Genomic DNA, 22,250 nt, shown 5'->3' with positions numbered 1-22,250 from the left:
GTGCTAATAGGAGGGGGAGAAAAGGAAAATCCTCTTTCTGGTTGGTCCTCAGTAGGCCCAGGCTCCTTGGGGTCTTTCTGTCTGTGTGAGGGGCTACTGAGGAGAGCTGGAGAAAGGGGCCCCTAAATGCCCTCACAGGGCACTGGGGCAGGAAGCCAGGCCCACCCTTGGCCCAGGAGAAGGAAGAGGAGGAAATGCCAGGGCTGCTGACTTTTCCAGAGAAGGCCAGCCTTAGAAATGAAAACAGCCCCTCACTTCCTGCCCCAGTCTCAGTGTTTCTTTATCCCACAGCTCTTTGTATCTTGTGGGCCCATCAGGTCCTCAGGAAGGGACCAAGCCCAGCAGCTGGAACTAGCCAGGTACAGCAGCTCCATGGAGCCCCTATCTGCTACCTCTCTGCCCCCTGGTTCATTATCCATCAGCAAAGCCACTGGCTGCCCAGCTGTGAGGTTCTGCTCTGGCCAGAGCTTGGTGTCCCTAATGAAGGCTGGACCCTGAGGTTTCTTTTCCTGAAGGTTCCATTCCCTCACTCAGGGCAGGGCCTCATCTTTGCCACCCCCACCCATAGCCCAGCTCCACTAGGGCTCTGAATAGAGCTGTTGTTTTCTGTGGCTGCCCCTGCCTCTGAGCACATTCCTGCACCATTCTGGAAGGAAAGTACCCCAAGGTTCTTTGCCTGGCTCAGCATTCAAGTTCTGCCACTCTTGGATCTTAGAAAAGATGTCTATCATGCACAGGGTCTGCCTGTGACTGGAGAGGGGCAGGGTAGGCAGTCCAGTGATGGCATGCAGGCCTGAACTGGGTCAGGGCTCAGTAAGTCCAGCCAGCTCACGTTCCATTGCTCACATTTTAGGTTTTCCACAAATCCTTTATCCCTCTGGTCTAGTTTTATGTCTGAGTATATGGGAGGGATGCACTATGTATATACACAGGTTCTGCAGTGATCAGCCCTAGGGGTTATATAAAACCTTCTGCCTCCAAAGACCCAGGCTCATTGGAGGGGATTGTGGAGATCAGTATGTCCCTCCACCCTGAGACAGCCCTTTCCTACATCTTTTCTGGATGGCTCTCCTCACTATGTGGGGAGCTGTTGTCCCCAAGGGAAGGGCTGTCAGAGTCAGGACACCTGGGTCTCTTCCTCAAGGCCCAGCACTATTTTAGGTGTCCATAGGGTGGCAGGAGAGCCAGACAAGGCACTGGGTGACAAAATACTTGTGAACATCCAAAGATCCTTCTGTAAGAGGGGGTTTGCTTCTGTCAGGGATTGAACCGTGTTCTCCTACTGGTGGGGCATTAGGAAAGGGAGAGAATCCCTGCTGGATCTGATCAAGTAGAGTCTATTATGGCTAATAGGTGGGACCAATAGAGGCAGCGGGTCAGAGTGGGAAAGCCAGGTTTAAGACTGAACTTGACTGCAGGCCTCTGCCTTCTCATCTATAATATGGTCCCTAGGGGAGAGCCTTTGATTTTCCTCCCAACAGATGGGTTGTTCAAGCCGGGTGGATCTCCTGTGTTTACCAGTGCCCCACACCGGCCCTTCACGTGGGGAGTATACACTTCCTTCTAGCTAGCACCCTACAGCTCTTCCTCCCTGTGTTGCACTGGTCATTCTGCTCTGATAGCCAGCTCTGTAGTGCTGCTGGGTCTAGAGGCCTGGAGCCCCTTCTAGGCTGAGAGACGGATGGCCCCACTGAGACCTTAGGTGAGGAAAGGTGGGAGCGGACCCTTTTCTCAGCTTGGTGGAATGGTGCCAGGTGCCTCACCTCAGTCAGGGGTCCTCAGTCAGACCACTTTTTGCAATTAGGGAGAGGGGGGTTAGGATAGAGGGCAGAGTAGTCAAGTAACACTGGACTGGGAGATGGGACAACTGGTTGTGTCCTAGGTCGGCCACTTATGAAACCGACCCTTCATATCTGTGGCCCCAGCTGTAAAATGTGGAATTGATAAGATGACCTATGAGGGCTTTCTAGTTCTTCCACTTTATGAATTTGTGATCAACTCTTGCTTGCCTTATCCTCATACTCCCTGGCTTGAGCTGATACTCCCTCTCTAAGTTAGGCCTGTCTGTACGTTAGTGTGGCCCTTGGGGTATGTAGGTGAGTCCTTTGTGTGTTCAAGTGTTGCTATACCTTAATCACTGTTCCTAGCTCGAGTCCCACAGAGGGCGGTACCAGTGTCCTTGAGGCCCTGAGTGGTGGGAATGTGGGGTCTTCACCAGCCTGCAGGGGCAGACCCAGACCTGAACTCCATTAGCACTTTTGTTGCACTGGGAGGTTTAACCTATAAAAGGATGTTTTGAACCCATAGCAGGCTCTAATTCCCCTTCACTGAAGGTGCTGGGCCTGGGTTCAGGTGCTTTGTCTCTGTCTGTCTACCAGTACCCTCTCCAGCTGCTCCCATGCTGTGGTGGCCTTGCTCTACCCCTTCTCCTGGCAGCACACCTTCATTCCTGTCCTTCCGGCCTCCATGATTGACATCGTCTGCTGTCCCACACCCTTCCTGGTTGGCCTGCTCTCCAGTTCCCTCCCCAAACTAAAGGAGCTGCCTGTGGAGGAGGTGGGCCACCTGGGGAGCGAGCTGGGCAAGGAGGGGAGGAAGGAAGGGACAGAAGGAACAGAAACTCCCAGAAGGGAGGGGCGGAGGGGGGAAAAAGGGAGAAAGACCACTGGGATCTTCTCACTTGTGGCTTCTGGGCCTCTCTACCCAGCTCTTATCCTTTCTCCCTGGGTGGTCTGTCCCTGACTGGAGTTATTCCTATTGTCTGACTCTGGGAGTCCAGGAGGTCTGGACGCCTGGGGAGGGCATTGCAGGGACTCACACCTTGCGTCACTGCCACTAATGACTCTTTTTCTTAGGCACTGATGGTGAATCTGGGATCTGACCGATTCATCCGACAGGTAAGAGCAGGACACCACAGAATGTGGCCTGCCCTGGGTGGGTGCTTGTTTGATGCAGGCTGGAGAACACCCAGCACTGTTACACACATTGCTTAACTTTCGTAGCCTCTTTGTTGAGCTCTCTGGGTTCCATATTCACAGAATAAACAAAGGCGGGGAGAGGCTGATCTGAGAAGTCTTGACCCCAACAGGATCTGCATTTCTGGTTGGGATTATCCAGTGTGACGGGAGTGCAGGTGTGTGGAGAGCATGGCCTGGAAGTCCAAACACTTGAGCTCTGGCTCTGCCAGTTTTGAGCTGCATGGTCTTGGCCAGGCCTCCGAAAATGCCAGGGAATGTCAAGGTTTGCAGTCATCGTGTCAACTTCAAAAAGCCTTTGCTAGTCTGGCTCTCCACTAAGGAGCATAGCCCACGGTGTACCCCCTGGGAATGTACAGTATGTTACACACCACTGACAGCTGTGACTCCTGGGTACAGGCATCAAGGTCCAGACAGACATGGAACCAGACTGCAGAAACAGGAAGGACAGCCTAGCCTTATAACTGAGACACAGGCCGGGCCACAGTTTCCCTGCCCTGAACCAGCTCTGCTTCCCACTTTGGAACTAGAGATCAGGGTGCTGGGCGAGGAACCCCTGACTGGTCCTGGCCAGTGAATGCCACCAGCTGTACCACTTTTTACCTGTGTGACCTTGGACAAGTTTCTTAACCTCTCTTTGTGCTCAGCTTCTCATTATAAAATGACGTTGGTAACAGCATCAGGTTTATTGGGAGGAATGAATAAAATTATATATTTAAGTTCTTCAAACAGGGCCTAGCATATAGTAAGTGCTCAGCCAGTGTCAGATGTGATTATGATCACTGTGTGTTTTCCTTCTCCTATAGATGGATGATGAGGACACGCTGTTACCGAGGAAGTTACAGGCGGCTCTGGAGCAGGCTCTAGAGAGGAAGAACGAACTTATCTCCCAGGACTCTGACAGTGACTCTGATGATGGTGAGTGAGGCTTGCCCTGGGCAGGATCAGCTCTGCCCCCAGACTCCCTCTGCTCTGGGTCTGGGCTTCATGGTACTGGGACCCTGTTTCTACACACCAAACCCTTCTGGTTGATGAGGCTTCAGATATAGGACCTTGGTCTCAGTCTAGCCTAGAAATCTCTAGCCCCACTACCAGTGGGCTCAGGGAATAATGGGACTAAGGGGAGAGAAGTATTGTGGTGTCCTGTCAAAGAAACATAAACAACACTGGGGGCACTTCTAGCGAGGCCCAGGCTATAAAGCTACCCTCTTCCCTCTAATTCTTCTCTACCTCAGGAGGTTTGAGAAGGAAAACCCAAAGACATGTGGCATCCACAGGACTCTTTTTGCTGACAGAAAACTAGTTATTCCTCCCTCTGGGGCCTTGCCTTGAGCCCCTGCAGGAGACGGAGGTAACTTCCTCTTCTTGTGAAGCCAGGAAAACCACCAAGGGTGAGGAGTGTGGGGAAAGTGATCCTCTGGTCTCTGATTTCCACTCTCATTCACTTGTGAATATTTGCCAACTTCCATGTTCAGACAATCATTTCTGATCTTCCAGCTCAGGGGCTAGTTACAAGGCCAGGAGCACAAGAGATAAGGTTTCAAAAACAGATAAGTGGTTCTGGCTGGAAGTTCTCTTGGGAGAGAGGGAGACAAAACCAGCTGGAGGGTGGGGTTGCAGGTTGGAGATTACAGATTCTTGACCTGAACCTCAAAGATTATCTTTTCTCTTCCAGAATGTAATACCCTCAATGGGCTGGTGTCAGAGGTGTTTATCCGGTTCTTTGTGGAGACTGTTGGGCACTACTCCCTCTTCCTGACCCAGAGTGAGAAGGGGGAGAGGGCCTTTCAGCGAGAAGCCTTCCGCAAGTCTGTGGCCTCCAAGAGCATCCGCCGTTTTCTGGAGGTTTTTATGGAGTCTCAGATGTTTGCTGGCTTCATCCAAGACAGGGAGCTAAGAAAGTGTCGTGCAAAGGGTAAGGCCAGAAGAGCTTGGGGTTGGGGGCTATGGGCCCTCTCCTCTACGTTTTCTGCTACTACAGGGCCGAATAGTTAAGTACTGTGATGGAAACTCTTCGGTATCATCAGCAAGGGCCAGTCCTCCTAACATTCCTTTCTTCTCATAGAAACTGCCAAGGGAGCTCTCTTCTGCTCCTGTCCCAGTAGATGCTGTCACAAGACTGTGCGCAGGCTGGAGCCACGTGGTTAGAGAGTAGGACTCCTCTCTACCCAAGAGTGGCATGCCATTGGTTGCCCATCCCCTCCTCAGATGCCTTTCTTATTCAGAGAAAAATACAAGACTGAGCAATTTCGGGGGTTCTGAGAATCACAGGTTGGAAAAGCCCTTGAAGAAGATTGAGCTAGCTTTCTGTCTGAGGTTGGTGGCAGCCGCCATTCAGAGGCTCAGCTCACTCTAGGACTTTTTTTTATAAAATCTCATCAAGATCTTTCTGTCTAACCTCAGGGTTGTTATTTCTTCTATCCACTACTACTGCCCATTTAGTCTAACAAATCTTTTGGAACAACATAGTAGAGTGATTTAAGAGGAACTAGAGAAGGTGCCCAGTTCTGAAATCAGGAATGGCATCTTTGCCTTATGGAATACAGTTCAGGGCCAGGGATGTGCACTGGGAGCCAAGGTACTGAGGGCTTCTTGCTTCAGCAATGAGCACAGTGAGATGTCATTAATTATAGTTCCAATGAAACAGTCTGAATTCTAACAAGATGCTGCCATAAATTATAATTGCAGATCTTCAGTTTCTCCGTTTTGGGGATCTGTGCCCATGATCCCCTCCAATAGGCCTCCCCTTTCCTCCCTGCAATGACTGTTCTCTTCCCTGTTCCTCCTCTTTCCCAGGCCTCTTTGAGCAGCGAGTGGAGCAGTATTTAGAGGAACTCCCAGACACTGAACAGAGTGGGATGAATAAGTTTCTCCGAGGTTTGGGTAAGAAGTATGGTCACTGATGAGATGGGTGTTCAGCAAGAAGGCTGTGTCCAAACTTCTCTAAACCAGTACCATCACTGGATATTTATATTGGGGCTGTAGACCAAACAGTAAGAGATCCCCTGGCGAAGAGGTTCCGAGCCCAGTGCTCCAAGACCATTTACCACATTTACCAAACTGCAGAACCAGGAGAAACCAGAGATCCCTCCATAAATCAGGTCTTTTTCAGTGTACTCCTTCCTGAGTGAATATGAGGATGTTAGGGGCAGGGAGCTTTTCTCTAGGGCATAAAGGAGTCTACAGAAGTCGAGGTGCTAGAGTGTCCTTCTCTGAAAACCTCCACTCCCTTGAAAGAGCTCAGCCAATTAAATCATGGAATCATAGAATGTCTCAGTTTAAAGGGAAATTGGGGCCAAAGAAGCTAAATAGCTTGCCCATATAGCCCCACAGGGATTGATACCAGTGCCCTAACTAGAGCTCTAGCATATTTTCAATGCCTTGAATCAGATCTGTCACAGCTGAAGTCCAGTCTTTCTAATCCTGTCTCCCACTGAGAGGGAGGGTTAGGGCTATTGGAAGAATTGATAATGAAACATTCTCACTCTTGCCCTCTCTGACCCACAGGCAACAAAATGAAGTTCCTCCACAAGAAGAATTAAGCCCCTTTCCCAGTAAGAGTCCAGTGCCTTGCAGAGCCTGGAGCCTGTGGAGGGGGCCAGCTTGGGACCCTCTGGGCCAACTGTGGCTGCTCTGCCCCCACAGACCCCACCTTCCAAGCCAGCCCACCTCTGCCTTCACGATATCCCAGGATACTGTTTGTAAATAATCTGCTGTAAGCTTTCTTATCTCTTTTTGTAACAAGCAAAGAGAATCTGGTAAATATTTGTATATTCCCAAGGGGCTGGGTGCTGGCGACTAGCCAATTATGTGCAGCTGACTGTCTCAGCCGAACCACTGATCTTTCCCTGGAGGCTCCTGGCCTGCCTGCCTGAGGTCCCTGCTGCCAGTCTTGGGCCCTGGAGTGCAGATGCTGTCTTGTTCTGTACAGGACTTTTTTTTTTTTTTTTTTAATCTTAGAGTTTCTATTTTTTTCTAGTAGTCCCCTCCCCTGACCCTCTGTTTTTGAAAGGCAAAGGCCAATCAGTCCCCATTTGCAGTATGGTACCAGGCTCTCAGGTCTGGCCTTCTCTTGTTCCTCCTACCTTTTTGATGGTCAGTGAGTCATGGGAAGCCCACCCCTCCACCCCCCAGCTGTGCCAGTGATCTCTGGGCCCAGCTCCCAGTCCGTGGTGGCCATGATGCGGTACAGGGCATCCCTCCTTCCCACCATCTACGGGTGTTCTCAATAAACCGTGTACAGTTGTTCGGGCCCAGAGCCCTATGTGTTCCTTGGCTTTATTCATTATCTAGAGTTCTCTCTCCTGGGGGAAGGGCTGAGATAGGCCAATCAGGAATGAAACACCATCATGTAGGGAGTTGAGTACCTCATTAAGAGTTTAGCTTTAGTGTGAGTCACTTACCTCCCCTGAAATCAAGTTCTCTAGCTTGAACTGTGTGACTGGTCTTAGAAGATACCTAGTCATCGTTCTTGTTCACCTTTCCTCTTCAGTAACCCAACTGTTCAGACTCTCTGTACATGTTCCCACTGATGCAAAGAATGCTCAGTGCTTTTGGCCCCACTGTTAGGTGAATCTTAACATTTTCCTATTTAGTATGAAGCCCTTAAGATATGATTGAGTATCCTGATATTGGTGGGGTGAAACTCAGCAAAAGCCAACCCAGGCTTGCTCATAGCTCTGGTCTGTTGCCTACAGCTCTTCTGTCATTCTGTGACTAGTTTTTCCTGTTGGAAGCCGAGGTTTGCATGCATAAAGTTCTGCTACATTTCATGGAAAAGCAAGAAGAGAAACAGGGTGGGAAATATAGGTGGCTTAGGCTTTCCACCCACCCAACGCTTTCGCAGAGTAGAGACCTTGAAAATTGCCAAGATGAGGCATTCGGCTGGAATTCTTTTCACTGGAATTTGGTTTGGGTCTGGCAGGATTTGAACCAAGGAGTAGAGCTTTTCTCTCCTTCCACCCTGGCCTACTTAAACAGGAGACAAAACCCTATCCTGAGTCCCTTCCCTTCTCCCTGTTTCCACTGATGTCTGCGCAGGTCCCAACCTGTCTGTGACTTGAGGTTGCTAACTGCTTCATAAAGCAAAGTAGCGGGTTTGTCTTCTCTGAAAAAGCCTACTGTATAGTTGGCTTTGGCATCTTCCAGGTATAGAGAGAAAACTGCTTATAACCATAAAGTCCAGAGTCCAGTGTAGTTACCGTCCTTGGCTTCATGATAGTCATAGAAGTGGATTCTTTAACAATATAATAATAATTTCCAAAAGGTACTCGTTCTTACCTTATTTCCTCTTTTTTAACGTGATTTCAAAGAACCCTCAAGACATGATCAGATCACATGATATATAGGTATAAATGCTTTTTTTAGAAAATTTGAAACTTTTATATATCTTTAAAATCTTAAGATACCTAAGATTAACCCAAAGGATTCCTTCCTCCTACGATGGCCACAGTTCTCATCTAATTCAGATAATCAGTACTGGCACATGATGCCTCTGGTTGGGCTGCAAAGGTCCATATGGTGAGTATTATGGGCAAGACACAGAAATTTCTGGGGGGAATGTAGAGGAGGGTGTGACCAGGGGATCTGGTGTGGGGTTGACAAAAAGTGGTCAGAACTTCTTTTAAAAAAAAATTTTTTTTTAATGTTTATTTATTTTTGAGAGAGAGAGAGAGAGAGAGAGACAGAGACAGAGCATGAGCAGGGGAGGGGCAGAGAGAGGGGGAGACACAGAATCGGAAGCAGGCTCCAGGCTCCGAGCTGTCAGCACAGAGCCCGACACGGGGCTCGAACTCATGAACTGTGAGATCATGACCTGAGCCGAAGTCGGACACTCAACTGACTGAGCCACCCAGGCTCCCCAAAAAGTGGTCAGGACTTCTTTCCAAGCTCTGTTTCACATGGTCTCTTGACCCCTAAACAGATGGTTCTCAACCCTATCACCATCCAACACTACTTTTCTATAGCAAATACTCTTAACTCTATCCTTTACTATCTTGAAATGAAATTCATAGATAATATAACCTACCTAAACACATCTTAACTTTAATATAAATAGGGATAAATAAAAGTATTTTGTTTTAACATGTATTTAAATATGTAAATGCTTGGGCACAGATACACTTAGAAGACACAGTGAGGTCAGATGCTCACACCTATACATAGAGTTACTGTGAACGCAGTAGCTACACATGCAGACAGAGAAAAGTGTTTTGTATTTGTAACTCAGATTCTACTGAGTACGTACTAAGAGAGTTGAACAACTTTTGGTAGTATTCCGAAGAAAACCCAGTACGAACTTCCATTGACTTAAACAGCATTTGGAATCCTGGAAAGCTGAGAAGTATATGAACTGGAACAAAAAAAGGTTTTTTATTACGTGTAAAATGATCTAAACTAAAATTTTCTTTGTTTGGAATCAACCCCATACGTGGCAGGACATTTAGCACCATGCTTGGTTGCTTCCCCTCCCTGTGACAAAAACTTCCCTCCCCATTTCCAAATTGCACCCCCTAAAGGATGGTATTGCCACCATTGAGAACAAATGTCCTTAAATAGTGCCTTTCTGACAACCCTGGGTCCGTTGCTCAGGGGTAATACAGTGCTGTCTCCTTTACCAGAAGCCCCAATATCTGTGGAGTGTCAGCCCTCTATTCTGGAGTTTAAAAAGGTCCACGGTTTTCTCCTCAACCAGTATGGTAGAGCAGGGCAGGCTGCCCATTATATCTTTAAATGCTTATTTTCTCTCTCTCTCTCTCTTTCTTTACTAAGTAACCATGCTCTGTAAGCAGTAGTGTCAAAAATGAGAGGAGTGTGGGCTTAAGGGCAGTATTTTGAAGGAGTGCCCCTGGAAAACAGTATTATTCCAACTCTGGCTCACATTGAATGGTGTGTGAAATTAGAGACCTAAGAAAATCACTCTGATTATAATCACAGCTCAGTTATATTTTTGTTAAAAATAATACCCTTTATTTCCCATGTAGACTTGTAACTTACCTTGTACCCAAAATGACTTATTTATAAAGATACATAAACTATTTTTTTTTTAAAAACTTAAAGGGGAATAAAAGTAAAACAAAGAGCCAGAATAATAACGCTTTAACACTTTTAAGGATGATACACAAAATTATTTTCTTGAGCCAAATAATGTGGTGGTATGCATTACAAAACATCTTAGGTTTATTTGTCTATGCAGGTGGTGGTGGGTATCACATAAAAGGTCATGAAAACTCTAGACCAAGAGAAAATATTACTTTTCAGTACTGGCAAGCTATTGGTAGCTTTCAAATTATTTTGTCCATTTATATTGCCTTTTAATATGAAAATAATATGCATTTGGCTAAGCAAGAAACTCAAACTACCGAAACATACATCTCTCCCAAAGTTCATGAGGAAATGCCGGCTCAGTTTTATGTTCTTCCAGAATATTCCCGCGTGTGTACAAGCAGGCACCCAAAATAACTTGAACATAGACGGCGCTCATCTTTTTGAAAACTGAAACTAATTCTGAGAAGTTTGGAAATTCCCCTTCTAACGTGTATAAAGGCCATGTTAACGCAAGTGAGGCCGAAGCAGGATCTAAAGCGCTGTGAGGTTAGCTGGGCCTTCCCTCCCCCCTGGAGGGGCCCACTCCCCCCGGGAGCGGGCCGGTATTAAACTCCCCCACCCCGGCCTTGCAGGGGAAAGTCTCCCGGCCGCGCGACGTAGCGCGGCCCGCCCCCGCCCCCTGCCGGAACTGGCTGAGCACTGAAACTGAGCAGACGCCGAAAGGGCTTCCGGCCGTAGGAGTGGTAAAGGTCAACGTGACCCCGGAACCATAACTTCACACACTCCGGAAGTAGTTCTCAGGGGCTGACGGAGTAGAGCTGCCTAACGTGGGTGCTGAATGACGGCGTCGCCAAGGTAGGGCGGTGTACGCCCCTGAGGGCAGGCACGGGAGTGCCAACCTCTGCAGGTCTCTGGCTGTCATCCCCGTAGCCTCCCTTCCAGCGGAGGCGGATGTAGACGCTGAGCCTACCCAGCCAGAAGGCACGTATTTGAATTTAAAACAATTCTTTTTAGCAGATTTTGATAACGGGGTCCCATTTTGCAATTATGTGGCCATTATTGCCAACAAAGCTTGTTATAGCTACAGCCTCGAGGTTTGAATAAAAATATATTTAAAGCACAAGTACCTTAGGCCGGAAGTTATCTCCTTGGCAATTCAAGCTTATGGAAAATTTAGCTGTTAACCTTATGTGCTTGGTAACGCTGTTTTTCACAATTTGAATAGGTAAACGAACGGTTTAAGGAAATGGGAGTTACAGGGGTACGTGACAAAATTCTGTTCCCCATGTATGGGAGGGCGTTAACTCTATATACATATATCAGCTACTAGAGAGAGACCTAGCAGTAGGGGCCTCTGTGCCTACAGGGCAGGCTCAAAGCTTGGCAGTTTCAACATTTTGTTACCTCCCCGTGGACCATTGTTAATCTAAGCAGTGGTACCTTGCACTCAACTGAAACAAAGTCACAGCGTAATGTTTGCATTTGGTCCCATCAAATGAGCCAAATGGTCACTACAGGTCTGCTTGGAACATGAACGTATGGCTTTTCATTGGTCACTTAGCTTCCTTGGCATTAACACCTGCAAAAAAAAATCAAAGCGTCTGCCAACTTGTTAGTTGTAGATGCTTGAGTAAATGAACCAGGCAATTGACCCTGCCCTTCCCAGGCCAGGTACATGGTCTGGTACCTCAACTGTCTTCGACTTAAAATAGCTGAGGGACTTTCACGTTCAGGATGTCCATTTACAACAGGATTGGAAGGAGTATTATCCCACTCGACCCCATCCTGTTTATGGACAGTGAGGCTACATGGTACAAATAATGAATTTCCAAGAAAGACCCTGGCTATTAAGGAACTAATTTTCATCTATCTTTCACTAAACCCAACCTGTCCAGGCCTAACCATTTTGCTGGTCAGCCCTACCCCAATTCACCCAATCACCGAGTCCTGTCCATTGGGTCTTGTGAATCCTACTTTGTTTTCTCATTCCCATTTCCTTGGTTCTCCCACTGTAGCCCACTCCCTAACGACATTCTCCCTTGAATGCTTATTGCCCACCTAACACTTGCTTAACTTTTCCAAGTTGGTAAGCATGTATGCTCTTTCCTCTGCTTTGATCATTTTGCCCTGACTTAATCAGACCAAGGGGCTTTTCTTGTCTGCTTCCCTGTCAAAAAGGTTTAGTAAAGCCTTCCATTTTACTTAATCCACACAATCCTCAATTTTAAAGATGAGAAAACTGGACTAAACTTAAGCCACCACAGCTGTTATGGTTTGGACTGCAATCTCAAACTTCATCTCAATCTTTTAAGATACTGTATTTATACATCTTTGGATCTTCAGTGTCTATTTGGAATCAATTAAACATTACTCTTATCAACTATAACCTATTTAAACTGATGGCCTCAGCTTCCATTTTATAGGTACACAATGGGAAAACCCATGGGTTTTATCTTCCTCCATCAGGACTATTACAAAGAAGCAAATCCAAATGATAAAGTTGTTTGTACAAGGGAGGAAAGCCTTCCTGGCACTTTTCTTAACCAAATCCACAAAGTTTGCTCCCCTGTGCTTCCTTATGTTTGAGGGTCTGCAAAATCCTCACCTGATTCCAGCTTCTGGCTTTTAGGATTTCCCAAATTCTATACTAGGTACATTTCAGACTAGAATCATTAATATCTCATGATGTATTTCTTTGAACATTACGACTCCTCTGCACAAGGACACAGGCTTTCTAGATTCCAAACCACTCTGATGTGTAAAAGCCCTGGTGCACTTAACATTCAGATTGGTAGGCCCCATCTCAAGATTTTGGTTATGACTAGAACACTGTGGTACAAGATGAGGGAGCCAAGGAGGAAAAACTTTAGTTTCAGGAATTACATCTTTCACAATTGCTTCAATCCTAACACATTATTCACTATTTAAAATATGCCTATCAAACTGAGTCTTCCTCTTTCCGGGTGCCTGGCTCAGTCAGTAGTGCATGCAACTTGATCTCTGGGTTATGAGTTAAAGCCCCCACACTGGGTGTACAGCTTACTTCAAAACAAAACAAAACAAACCCCTCCACACACAAAAATTCCGAATCTCCCCCGTGAGCCATGCATGACAGTTAAGGGTATTCTCCCACTCACTGTATTTTCAGAGTATACAATGCAAAACAGGCCTTTCAACTCTAAGATACACAAATATGCTATCAACAAATATTCTCACTTTATAAATGTTCAAGGTAGGTAATGGGCCAAGTCCTTTTAAGTACTGGTGCTATCTCTTGCACATTTTCTGAGTTGGCAAAGGAGCTCAGGCCCTCATACCCTTACTCCTGGATCTGTTACGTGGCTTTCAAATGTACAGGTAAGAGAGGTAGGGGTGCTAAAGAACTTACACCCAGACCAGAAGAGAAAAGCAGTTGTTAGTATTTAATGAACCTCTCTCCATGTGGCTTCAGGCTACCAGGACACAGGCTCCCCCCACACCCTTAATCTTCTCCTCAGCTCTTCTACTGAAGAATTTGGCCTTCACGATGACAGGCTGTTTGGGGAGCTTTCCCTTTCCCAATACTTTGTAGTAGCCCTGGAGAGATTGGGAAAAAGAAAAAAAAAAAAAAAAGTTTATAACACACACCATTGCAGGTACCAACTCCCTGATGCGTATAAAGAAAGATGTCTGCCAATCTGCTCCATCTAGGAACTGGGAGGGCATGTTTCTGATCTGGGCACTACCAGGGGCACAGAATGCCCTCGCCAGTGAATCAAGACCAGTGGATTCTCTCTGAGGACTCTAGCACACCAGGACAAGAGATGTGTCAGGATGTGACTCTAGCCTCAGGCAAAGCACAAACTCCCCTCTCCAATTACTAGCTGATTAACAACAAAAAAAAGAAAAAGAAAAAAAAAGAAAGGGAAAACCACATTCCCAGCAGTATTCCAAGAAGTCCTGACCATGAAAATTGCTCAAGTGATGTTACACAGGGAAAAGGGATTTAAAACTTAATTGAAAGCCCCCTTAAGATTTAGAATACCTCCACACCCATGGGAGCTGACACTACGCCCAGAGCTCCAAAAACATATACAAAAATCCTTTGTCATCATCAGGGTTTTGGGGTGTGGGTGGGAATCTCTTCAGATAATGTAGCTCCTTAAATAACAATCAAACATATTAGGACTTTATTCTGTAAGGGGAATAAAGATTCAAGAGCTGTGCCTCATGTAAGCAGACCAGAGCCAGTTGAGTTAACATACTGCCAAAAGCTCAGGCCAGAAATGCAAACCTGTACAAATCAGGGCAACAGTGGGAATGAAATTATGGATTGGAAAAACATTCAAGAAAGAACAAATACAAGTACTTGAATGAATGAGGGACTGGAAAGATTATTATTCTTCCAATGTTTTGCTTGAATCACAATTGAGCTCAATTTTGGTGAGTTAGCTGTGACAATTCTATCAAAAGGTGGACCAGTCTGAGGGCACCTGGGTGGCTTAGTCGGTCAAGTGTCCAACTCTTTATTTCGGCTCAGGTCACGATCTCATAGTTTGTGGAACTGAGCCTCGCATCAGAATTCTCTCTCTGCCGCTCCCCACTCCTGCATGCAAGTAATCTCTTGCTCTCAAAATACACATTTTTTTTTTTTTTTTTAAAAGGTGGAACTGTCTAGTAGATAACTGGGTATGGATTCCAGGCAGGAGATCAAGTAGATTAGATTACGAAGAATTTTAAGACGCAAGGACCATATAAAGGTAACAAATATTCACTCACCGATCGCACCACATCAATGATAGGAGCAGCTCCAGTCTTGTTTTTGGCAGCATTTACCCGTGTCTGCTCACTGACCAAGGTCCACAGTTTATCAAGGTTAACAGTTGGGCAGAAGCTCTGGTTCCTTTTTAAGTGATAATGCCTCATACCAACTTTTCCAAAGTAACCTGGATGACTGGGAAGAGACGGGCAATCACTTTAATGATCTCCCTTTAGTGACATTTACCATCCTCACTGTCCATCTCCCTCGGTTATAGTGTAAATTGTTCACTGGTGGATTATAGTGAAATAGCAGGTACCCCATTCGTTGCTGAATTAAAACAAATCTTTAAGAAAAGCCTCCAAAGATGTTCAGGAGTAAAAAACTACCCTTATTTCATGGAACCAGAAGTCACTTAGAAAGTAACAGGCAGTGCCAAGACTAAAGGTTTTCCAGCTCACTTGACAGCATTTTATGGAAAATCAACACATTCTTAGAATAGAGGTTTTCTAAGCAAATTTGGGGGAATAAGTGAATCTAACAGGTATACAGATTAATCTGATGCATGTCACTAACCCGGTGACTGACTATGACATGAGGGTCACAGCCAGTGAATAAGGTCAGCAATTACTCTTCGAGGACTCTAGCACACCAAGGCAATAGCTGATACCCAAGCGTGACTCTAGCCTCGATGACAAGTTCTCAGTTCACATCAAATGGTAACTGGTGAAAGGTAAAAGCCAGGAACAGACAAGGCTTTTGAGTGGTAAGAGGCTTGCTTCCCATTAAAGGTGTTCTAGGGCAGCCCTCTGCCCCTAAATGCAGACTGCCAGTGCCAGTGAAAAGTACAGTACAGCTAAGAGGCACTCACTATTTGTCAAAGTTGATCCTGTGGTGATGCATGCCACCAGCATTACCCCGGCCTCCTGGGTGCTTCCGGTGCTTGCCTGCGAGAATACAAAGTTACAGTTAACATACCCTCACCAGCCCCTCAATTCTTCTCCCAAAACCATTTCCCCACATTTCTGCATCTCTACTTATCTTGTTCCCAGTCTACAATACCTCTCTAAGCATTGCTATTCCTTCAAAACTCCAGGTGAAACATCTCTATGCAGTGTTCCACATCACAGCACTATCCACAGTGCTCCATGCCTTCAATCAATTCAACACTTTGCCCCAGTTTTCATTCATTCCTCCAAATGATGTGAAATTCCCTAAAAATGGAGTACTGGTGAGAATTCTCACAGGGGAAAGAAAAAAACAGCTAACATTCAAACTTAATCCGAATGACCACACAAAGCTAACCCACTTCTACCCTACCTACTTCCTGGCTAGCTAAGGACCCGACAGGCAGTTCAAAGCAGACCGGGATGGGACGCCGGCACTTACCAATGCGGCCGTGGCCGTGGCTGACGTGGCCCCGAAGTTTCCGGGTCTTTCTCAGTCTGGATGGCTGTATGAAAAAAGGTGCTTGGTATTAAGGCCAAAGAGAGGTAGGTGTGGCAGGGGGCCAACTTGCCCGTCTGCGAGGCGTCTGTAGGCCTGGGGAATTAAGATCTGCTTTGTAGCACATTCAGCAAAGTTGATATTACGAACGGGCCTGGGGACAAGTGGCCTCATCAGGGCGGCGCCCAAGCGCGCCGGCCCGCGTGTCTCAGAGACCCAAACTCCGAGCGGAGCACGCGGCACCAAAGTCCCAGGCCCCTGCCGGGCACCCTGCGCTGAGGCCTGCCATGCGCGGCCTGGGAGACCAGGCTAAGGTGAGGGGTGGGTGGTTGGGGTGCAACGCGAGTGGAGCTCGCGGCCTGAACCAGCAACAACGGGGAAGCACGAAAATAAGCACCTACCATGTCGGCGGCCCAGAAGAAAGAGGGAGGCTTCCGCGAAATCTCGCGGTACTGACAACGGAGGCGGAACCAATGAGACTCACTTCCGGCCAGGGAGGCCTTGGGCGGGGCCTCTTGGGTCTCGCGGGTCTCGCGTGACTACAAGGCTGGCCCCTGCCTCTTTCTGCGGGGTGTCCTGGTCCTCTCCAGGAAATACCAGTGGCCCTGACGTGTGGGAGTCGTGCTGGTCGGTACCTTCTTTCGCTCTGGCTCTGAGGCTGAGAGCTTTCGCGGAATCCGGCGCTTGGGGCGCTGTGTGGTCCAAGCTGTCGCGGTGACTTGGCCCTGGAACCCGACTAGGCCACCGTACCCGTCAGACGCCCCAGTTCTGAGTCGTCCAACGCGTCTCGCTCCGTTCTTGCGGTCTGCTCGGCCCTGGCGGTAGCGGTTGCTCTCTTGTCTCCCAGCCGCAATGAGGATTCGCGAGACGCTATTTGATCCTCAGCGTGCTTACCGGTGTCTCGCTCTGCTACCTTTGGAGTCTTTCACTAGATGTCTCCACCACCCACCGGCACCTGCTGACCTACACTCCAGGGAGGCGTTCGGTCTTAATTCCTCCTTTGCCCTTGTGCTATCTTCTGGGCCTCCACAGATTGAACAATCTGATATACTTCAGGCACCAGTATACCTGGTTGCTTTATGATCCTTTTTATACAGACTCTGTAAATACTTTTTCTAACCACCCAGTTTGAATTTTCACCTGAACCTAGTTGACATGGCCGTGACCTCCTCTCCTGGACTAGAGAATCCCTGTTCACTTCGACCCAGTGCAAGTGTCTCTTTTCCTGTGAAACTTCTCTGACCCATTCAGTCATTGTTGCTTACTTTCCCCACTTGTGCCCTCACACAATCAAGTACATAGCTCTTATATAATTCTTGATCCACATTTGTCTTCCGTACTAGACCAAATTCCTTAATGGCTCAGGAATATTTTCTTTTATCCATGCACTCCCAGTTCCTGGCATGTAGTGCATGTTCAACAAATTATTAAGTGACCGAATGTAACTACTCTCACCTCCCTGTCTTCACTAACTGGAAGAGCCCTCTTTCGAGTCTCAATCAGTGTTCGAAATCCCATTCTTTCAATTACTCTCTGTGTGTATTTATTTTCCCTGCCCCATTCCTGTCAGCTAAAATATATTTTAGCTAAATATCCTAAATTCTCCCTGACTGTCTTCTACCTGCTACCCTGGCTTTTTCCTTTACAGCCAAGCTCCCCAAAAGCGAAGTCTACAAATTCTGTCCATTTGTTCATTTCCCATTCATTGTTTAATCCACTGCAATCTAGCCCTCAGCTACACTACTTCAATGAAATTGCTCTTTTTCGAAGCATCAATTAAACAAATACCAGTTGAATGGACTCTTCCTATTCCTCATACCACTTCTCTCTGTTGTACTTTACCTCTTTCACTTCTTTATAGAAATTCTTGCCTTCTTCCTGTCTCTCTGGCCACTTCACAGCCTTTTCAGGTTCTTCTAATTTTATGCAACGTTCAAGTGATATTTTTCACCCTCCGGTTCTTGCTCTTTATCTTTTCACAATACACAGTCTTCTTGGGTGAATTTATTTTGGGTGGCTTCAATTCACAATGTTATTGCTGAGCTCCACACTCATGTGTTTACTTAATTTCTGATTATTGTTCCTTGGACATTCTACATGCAAACTAGGTAAACATACTCAAAGACTTCAATTTTCCTTTCTCACTGGTGCCTTCTCCTTTATACTGTATCTTGGTGAGTGGTGCTCATGTCCACTTTGATAGTGATGTCATGGACACCTGAAAATTGTTCCCGAGCCTTCTTTTCCTCTAATACACTGTCACCATATCCGTTTGTTCTCTATCTCAGATCTGCTTCCTCCTTTCAAGCCCCCATGACACTGCCTTCATTAAGACCCTCATCATGTCTCTTATCCTGAGTTCAGCATCCTCCTGTGGCACCCTGCCTGCATTCTAACCCTCCTCCAGTCCCTTCATCCTTCACACCTCTGCCAGGTTAATCTTCCCAAAACATAACTTTCATCCTTTCACTTACTTGATCAAAAAGTTGGATAGCTCCCTATTACCTACAGAAAGGCCTATGTGCCTTTCCAAACCAACCTCAGCTTTTCCTCTTATACCAGCTTTCTACTGTAGCCAAACTTGCTACATCCATTCTACCTTTTTGCCTGTGCTGGTGCCATTTCTCATGCCTGTACTGCTCATCTTATTCCTGAACAGATACCCTGAATCTCCCTCAACGTTTAGGGCCCACCTTATATTCTGCTTCTTCCCAGAACACTCCAGTCCAGAGTGATAATAGCCAAATACACCTTGCAATCTTACAAATTGCTTCTGCCTGAGAGGTCAACACTACCAGCTCCATTTTATGAATGAGAATGAAAGAATTGAGGCACAGAAGTTTGAATGACTTACCGGTGGCTACAGAGCTGCCAAGATACAGAGCCTGGACCTACCTAGCCTTTAGTCTTCTCTTTCCAGATCTGTTTTTACCTCAGTGACCACTCCCTCTCTGACCTCACAGCATTATGGTCTTCATCACTCCTTCAGTCCTCAATCACATACTACCTGTGGCCAGCAGAAACAGGGGTCTTGAGAGTCGGGGGCAAGGTCTAAGAAGAGATCACCCTGTATTTGACATTGAAGTTGGCCAGAAAGTGCACAAGGGATGAACCGAGCTACCTGGAAACTACCCTTGGGAACATGGTCTGTGAATGGAGGTAAGCTGGGCAGAGCTTTGGGAATGAAAGGTAACCATCAAGTGTCTTGTGAGGAGGGCCTAGAGCCAGGACAAATACTGCTCAGGGGGTATAGGTAGGGTTCTGGGTAATTGGCACTGCTTCTGGATAGTTTTGCCAGGTTCTTTGGTTATAGAGGAGCTATATCCTATCCCTCAGGCCATCCATCTGAATGGAAATTCTCCGAGTGGACCAGCACTCTGTGTTGGGTTCTGTGTTCACCTAACATTCTTCTCATTGATGGTTCTATCACGGTGGAGGGAATTCCCTGGGTGATTGTCTGGCTCTGGTTTCTAGCAGGTTCCCTTTCATTCCTAAGGGCTCATGTGTGGTTTGTCAATGTGGGTCAGTTTCCCTAGGCTGACCAGCTCTGAGACAGCAAGTTCTGTATCTGCAAAGTTGAGTAGCATCCAGACGTTAGGCATTAGGTAACCTGTCCCTCTCCACCAGGCACACAGAAAGTGCTGAGACATGACCTCTGAGGGGCCTGCTTCTCTGTGACATCTCTTCTGAAGTAGAGTGTGGTCTTGTGATGTCTCAGGCATATGGGCTCCCTCAGAGAGTCAGGGCCTCAGAAAATATCTGTGAAATGAGCAGAAGGGAGATGATGCCAGACAGCAGCCTGGCGAGACAGGTAAATGTGGTGCTGACCTTTTCTGGAACCCACGCCTTTCTCTAGGGAACCTTATGAACACACCCCACCCTGAAGAGGGCTCTGGTGGTCCCCTTTTCTTTTTCTCCTCTCTGGGTTCCTGAGTTCCTTAGCAGTCCTTCACATGGCAACAACAGCCTGGGTAGATCCAACCTTGTTTTCTTGCTCTCCATCTTTAGGTTTGGACATTTGGAAAGATTATGTTGCTTTCCTTTTTCAAGTAAAGGATTGTTAATTTAAGATGGAAAGAGCCAGGGTTTCTGTTCTTTTTTTTTTTTTTTTTTAATGTTTATTTTTGAGAGACAGAGTGTGAGCGGGGGAGGGGCAGAAAGAGGGAAACACAGAATGTGAAGCAGGCTCCAGGCTCTGAGCTGTCATCACAGAGCCCGAAGCGGGCTCCAACTCACGAGCTGTGAGATCATGACCCGAGCCAAAGTTGGACACCCAACCAATTAAGCCACCCAGGCGCCCTAGGGTTTCTGTTCTTTTTAAGTGAGAGTTCTAGAAAAACTCAGAAATCCTAATGTATTTCAGAAAGGATTTTAAAAATAGCATGTAATAGAAAATCCAGTAAAACATTAAAGAAAATCTTTAAAAATATAAGTATAAACATCTCAAATGATAACACTTTATAATGCTTTTTTATGTCTGAATATTACTTTCAGCTCTTGTCTACTTGGAGACATAGCTATCTACAAAGCTGATGATCATGCATACAAATCCTTTTGTATTCTGCTTTTCATTTAATACCGTGACATTTTTCTGTATCACTACTCAGTCTTCATGATTATTATTTTTAATATCTTAAGACTGATTTATCTTCAGCATGTACTGTAATTTACTAAGCCATTTTCTCCTGTATTTTTTTTTGTTTATTTTTGTGTTTTTGGTTGTTGTTCTTATTGTGTTCTTTGCTATTAGAGACAGTGATGCAATGGACATTTGTGTGTATGTGTTTTTTCTTCTTCTATTGAATAGCTTGTCTAGGGTAAATTCCCAGGAGTGAGATTGCTGTATTATAGGGTATGAACATTTTTATGATTCATTTTATGCTGTTTTTTTCCCCAAATGGATTGTACCAATTTATGCACCAGCAGCATGTATAGTTACCACTTTCAGCTACACCAGGCTCGGGGGGTTTTGTTGTTGTTGTTGTTTTGCCTTTATCAGTAGTTTTTGATAAATGGCAATATAGTATTTAGAGAAAAATCCATAGGACCACAGGGTTTTCTTGAGCACAAAGTAAAAATAATCTAATTTGAAGATTAGGAATTTCCAGGAGTCTTTCCTAACGCTGTTGAATAGATTTTTTAAAAATCTCATTATACTACATGGAAAATGTATTCCTAGAAGCTTTGTTGCAAGCTAGGGTGGAAAACCTTGCTGCCATTAAACTCAGAATAGCAAAATGTGAAGAGAGGAATTCTAGGATATTAGAGGACAGTTTATCCAATAGCACAACAAGGAAGGGCTTAAATATTTGGATTTTAATTTAATTTCAGATGATAAAATCAGCAGAAAGAACATAGAAGCTTGGGTTCATTTCCTACCCCTATTTTTTTTTTTAAGTTTATTTATCTACAGAGAGAGAGCAGGGGAGCGACAGAGAGAGGAGAGAGAGAATCCCAAGCAGGCTCCACACTGTCAGTGTGTGCGGAGCCTGATGTGGGGCTTGAACCCACCAACCACTACATCGTGACCAGAGCTGAAATCTGGAGTCACCCAGGCACCCCTCTACCTCTATTTTTACTAGCTGAATGATATTAAATGAACAACATACTCTCTTTGGATCTTAGTTTTCTTGTTTGTCTAATGAAAAATACTGAGATTTATTCTTTCATTTTAGAAATATTTATTGAGTGCATACTGTGTGTAGACACTATGTATATGTGCCAGGCAGTGAGGAGTGGGAACAATGGTGAACAAGGAAGACTAAGTTCTGTTCTAGGACTGTGTCTGAAATAGACAGTATACAAGTAAACAGATAATATATCATGTTCAAACTGTCTAGCATCGAGTGGGTGTTCTCTCATTGCCTAGTGTGTCTCTCTCCTCTTTTCCTCCTGAACTGAATCTTGTTTTGATGATCACTTGCTCTGTACTACCCGTGTGAATAGTCTTTGAAATTCTTACCCCCAATGTGGCATGGAATGACTTGCTCTGCCATTCCTTGGCAAGGCTACAGAAATTCTCAGATCAGGCTGTGGGGTGTTAA

The 22,250-nt window shown here is 46.0% G+C and overlaps 3 protein-coding genes and 2 non-coding genes across 16 annotated transcripts in view; 2 read left to right on the top strand and 3 right to left on the bottom strand.

The window, feature by feature from the left end:
* DENND2B (DENN domain containing 2B) overlaps window positions 1-7,233 on the top strand; it is a 178,809-nt gene extending 171,576 nt beyond the window's left edge. For all 12 annotated transcript variants that reach the window (XM_045484420.1, XM_045484419.1, XM_045484415.1 and 9 more), the window contains 6 exons: window positions 2,379-2,556; window positions 2,856-2,897; window positions 3,782-3,893; window positions 4,651-4,890; window positions 5,772-5,858; window positions 6,483-7,233. In XM_045484420.1, the coding sequence (XP_045340376.1) occupies window positions 2,379-2,556; window positions 2,856-2,897; window positions 3,782-3,893; window positions 4,651-4,890; window positions 5,772-5,858; window positions 6,483-6,517 (694 nt within the window). In that variant the 3' untranslated portion in view covers window positions 6,518-7,233. The remainder of the gene's footprint in view (window positions 1-2,378; window positions 2,557-2,855; window positions 2,898-3,781; window positions 3,894-4,650; window positions 4,891-5,771; window positions 5,859-6,482) is intronic.
* Window positions 7,234-13,425: 6,192 nt separating this feature from the next.
* Window positions 13,426-16,658, bottom strand: RPL27A (ribosomal protein L27a). The gene is made up of 5 exons (XM_045484434.1): window positions 16,608-16,658; window positions 16,150-16,213; window positions 15,632-15,707; window positions 14,781-14,955; window positions 13,426-13,598 (listed from the first exon to the last, which is right to left on the bottom strand). Exons 1-5 carry the CDS (start codon window positions 16,608-16,610, stop codon window positions 13,470-13,472), a joined length of 447 nt encoding a protein of 148 aa, XP_045340390.1. The 5' UTR covers window positions 16,611-16,658; the 3' UTR covers window positions 13,426-13,469.
* LOC123602814 lies at window positions 13,724-13,854 on the bottom strand. The gene has a single exon (XR_006714582.1). It is a non-coding gene; the product is annotated as a small nucleolar RNA SNORA3/SNORA45 family (small nucleolar RNA).
* On the bottom strand, window positions 15,324-15,453 carry LOC123602815. The gene has a single exon (XR_006714583.1). It is a non-coding gene; the product is annotated as a small nucleolar RNA SNORA3/SNORA45 family (small nucleolar RNA).
* A 171-nt stretch (window positions 16,659-16,829) lies between the features above and the next one.
* TRIM66 (tripartite motif containing 66) overlaps window positions 16,830-22,250 on the top strand; it is a 57,628-nt gene continuing 52,207 nt past the window's right edge. The window contains exon 1 of the mRNA XM_045484409.1: window positions 16,830-19,365. Coding sequence (XP_045340365.1) covers window positions 19,314-19,365 — 52 coding nt within the window. The 5' untranslated portion in view covers window positions 16,830-19,313. The remainder of the gene's footprint in view (window positions 19,366-22,250) is intronic.

The sequence above is a fragment of the Leopardus geoffroyi genome, chromosome D1, assembly GCF_018350155.1.
Source record: "Leopardus geoffroyi isolate Oge1 chromosome D1, O.geoffroyi_Oge1_pat1.0, whole genome shotgun sequence".
Classification (NCBI taxonomy): domain Eukaryota; kingdom Metazoa; phylum Chordata; class Mammalia; order Carnivora; family Felidae; genus Leopardus; species Leopardus geoffroyi.
This window is presented reverse-complemented; position numbering and strand designations above follow the sequence as displayed.

Excerpts from the sequence above, each read along its gene's own strand:
- RPL27A (XM_045484434.1), bottom strand. Across the intron at positions 14,956-15,631 it reads AGGATCAACTTTGACAAATA|TCATCCAGGTTACTTTGGAA; the intron begins GTGAGTGCCTCT and ends GTCTCTTCCCAG. Across the intron at positions 13,599-14,780 it reads TCATTGATGTGGTGCGATCG|GGCTACTACAAAGTATTGGG; the intron begins GTGAGTGAATAT and ends CAATCTCTCCAG.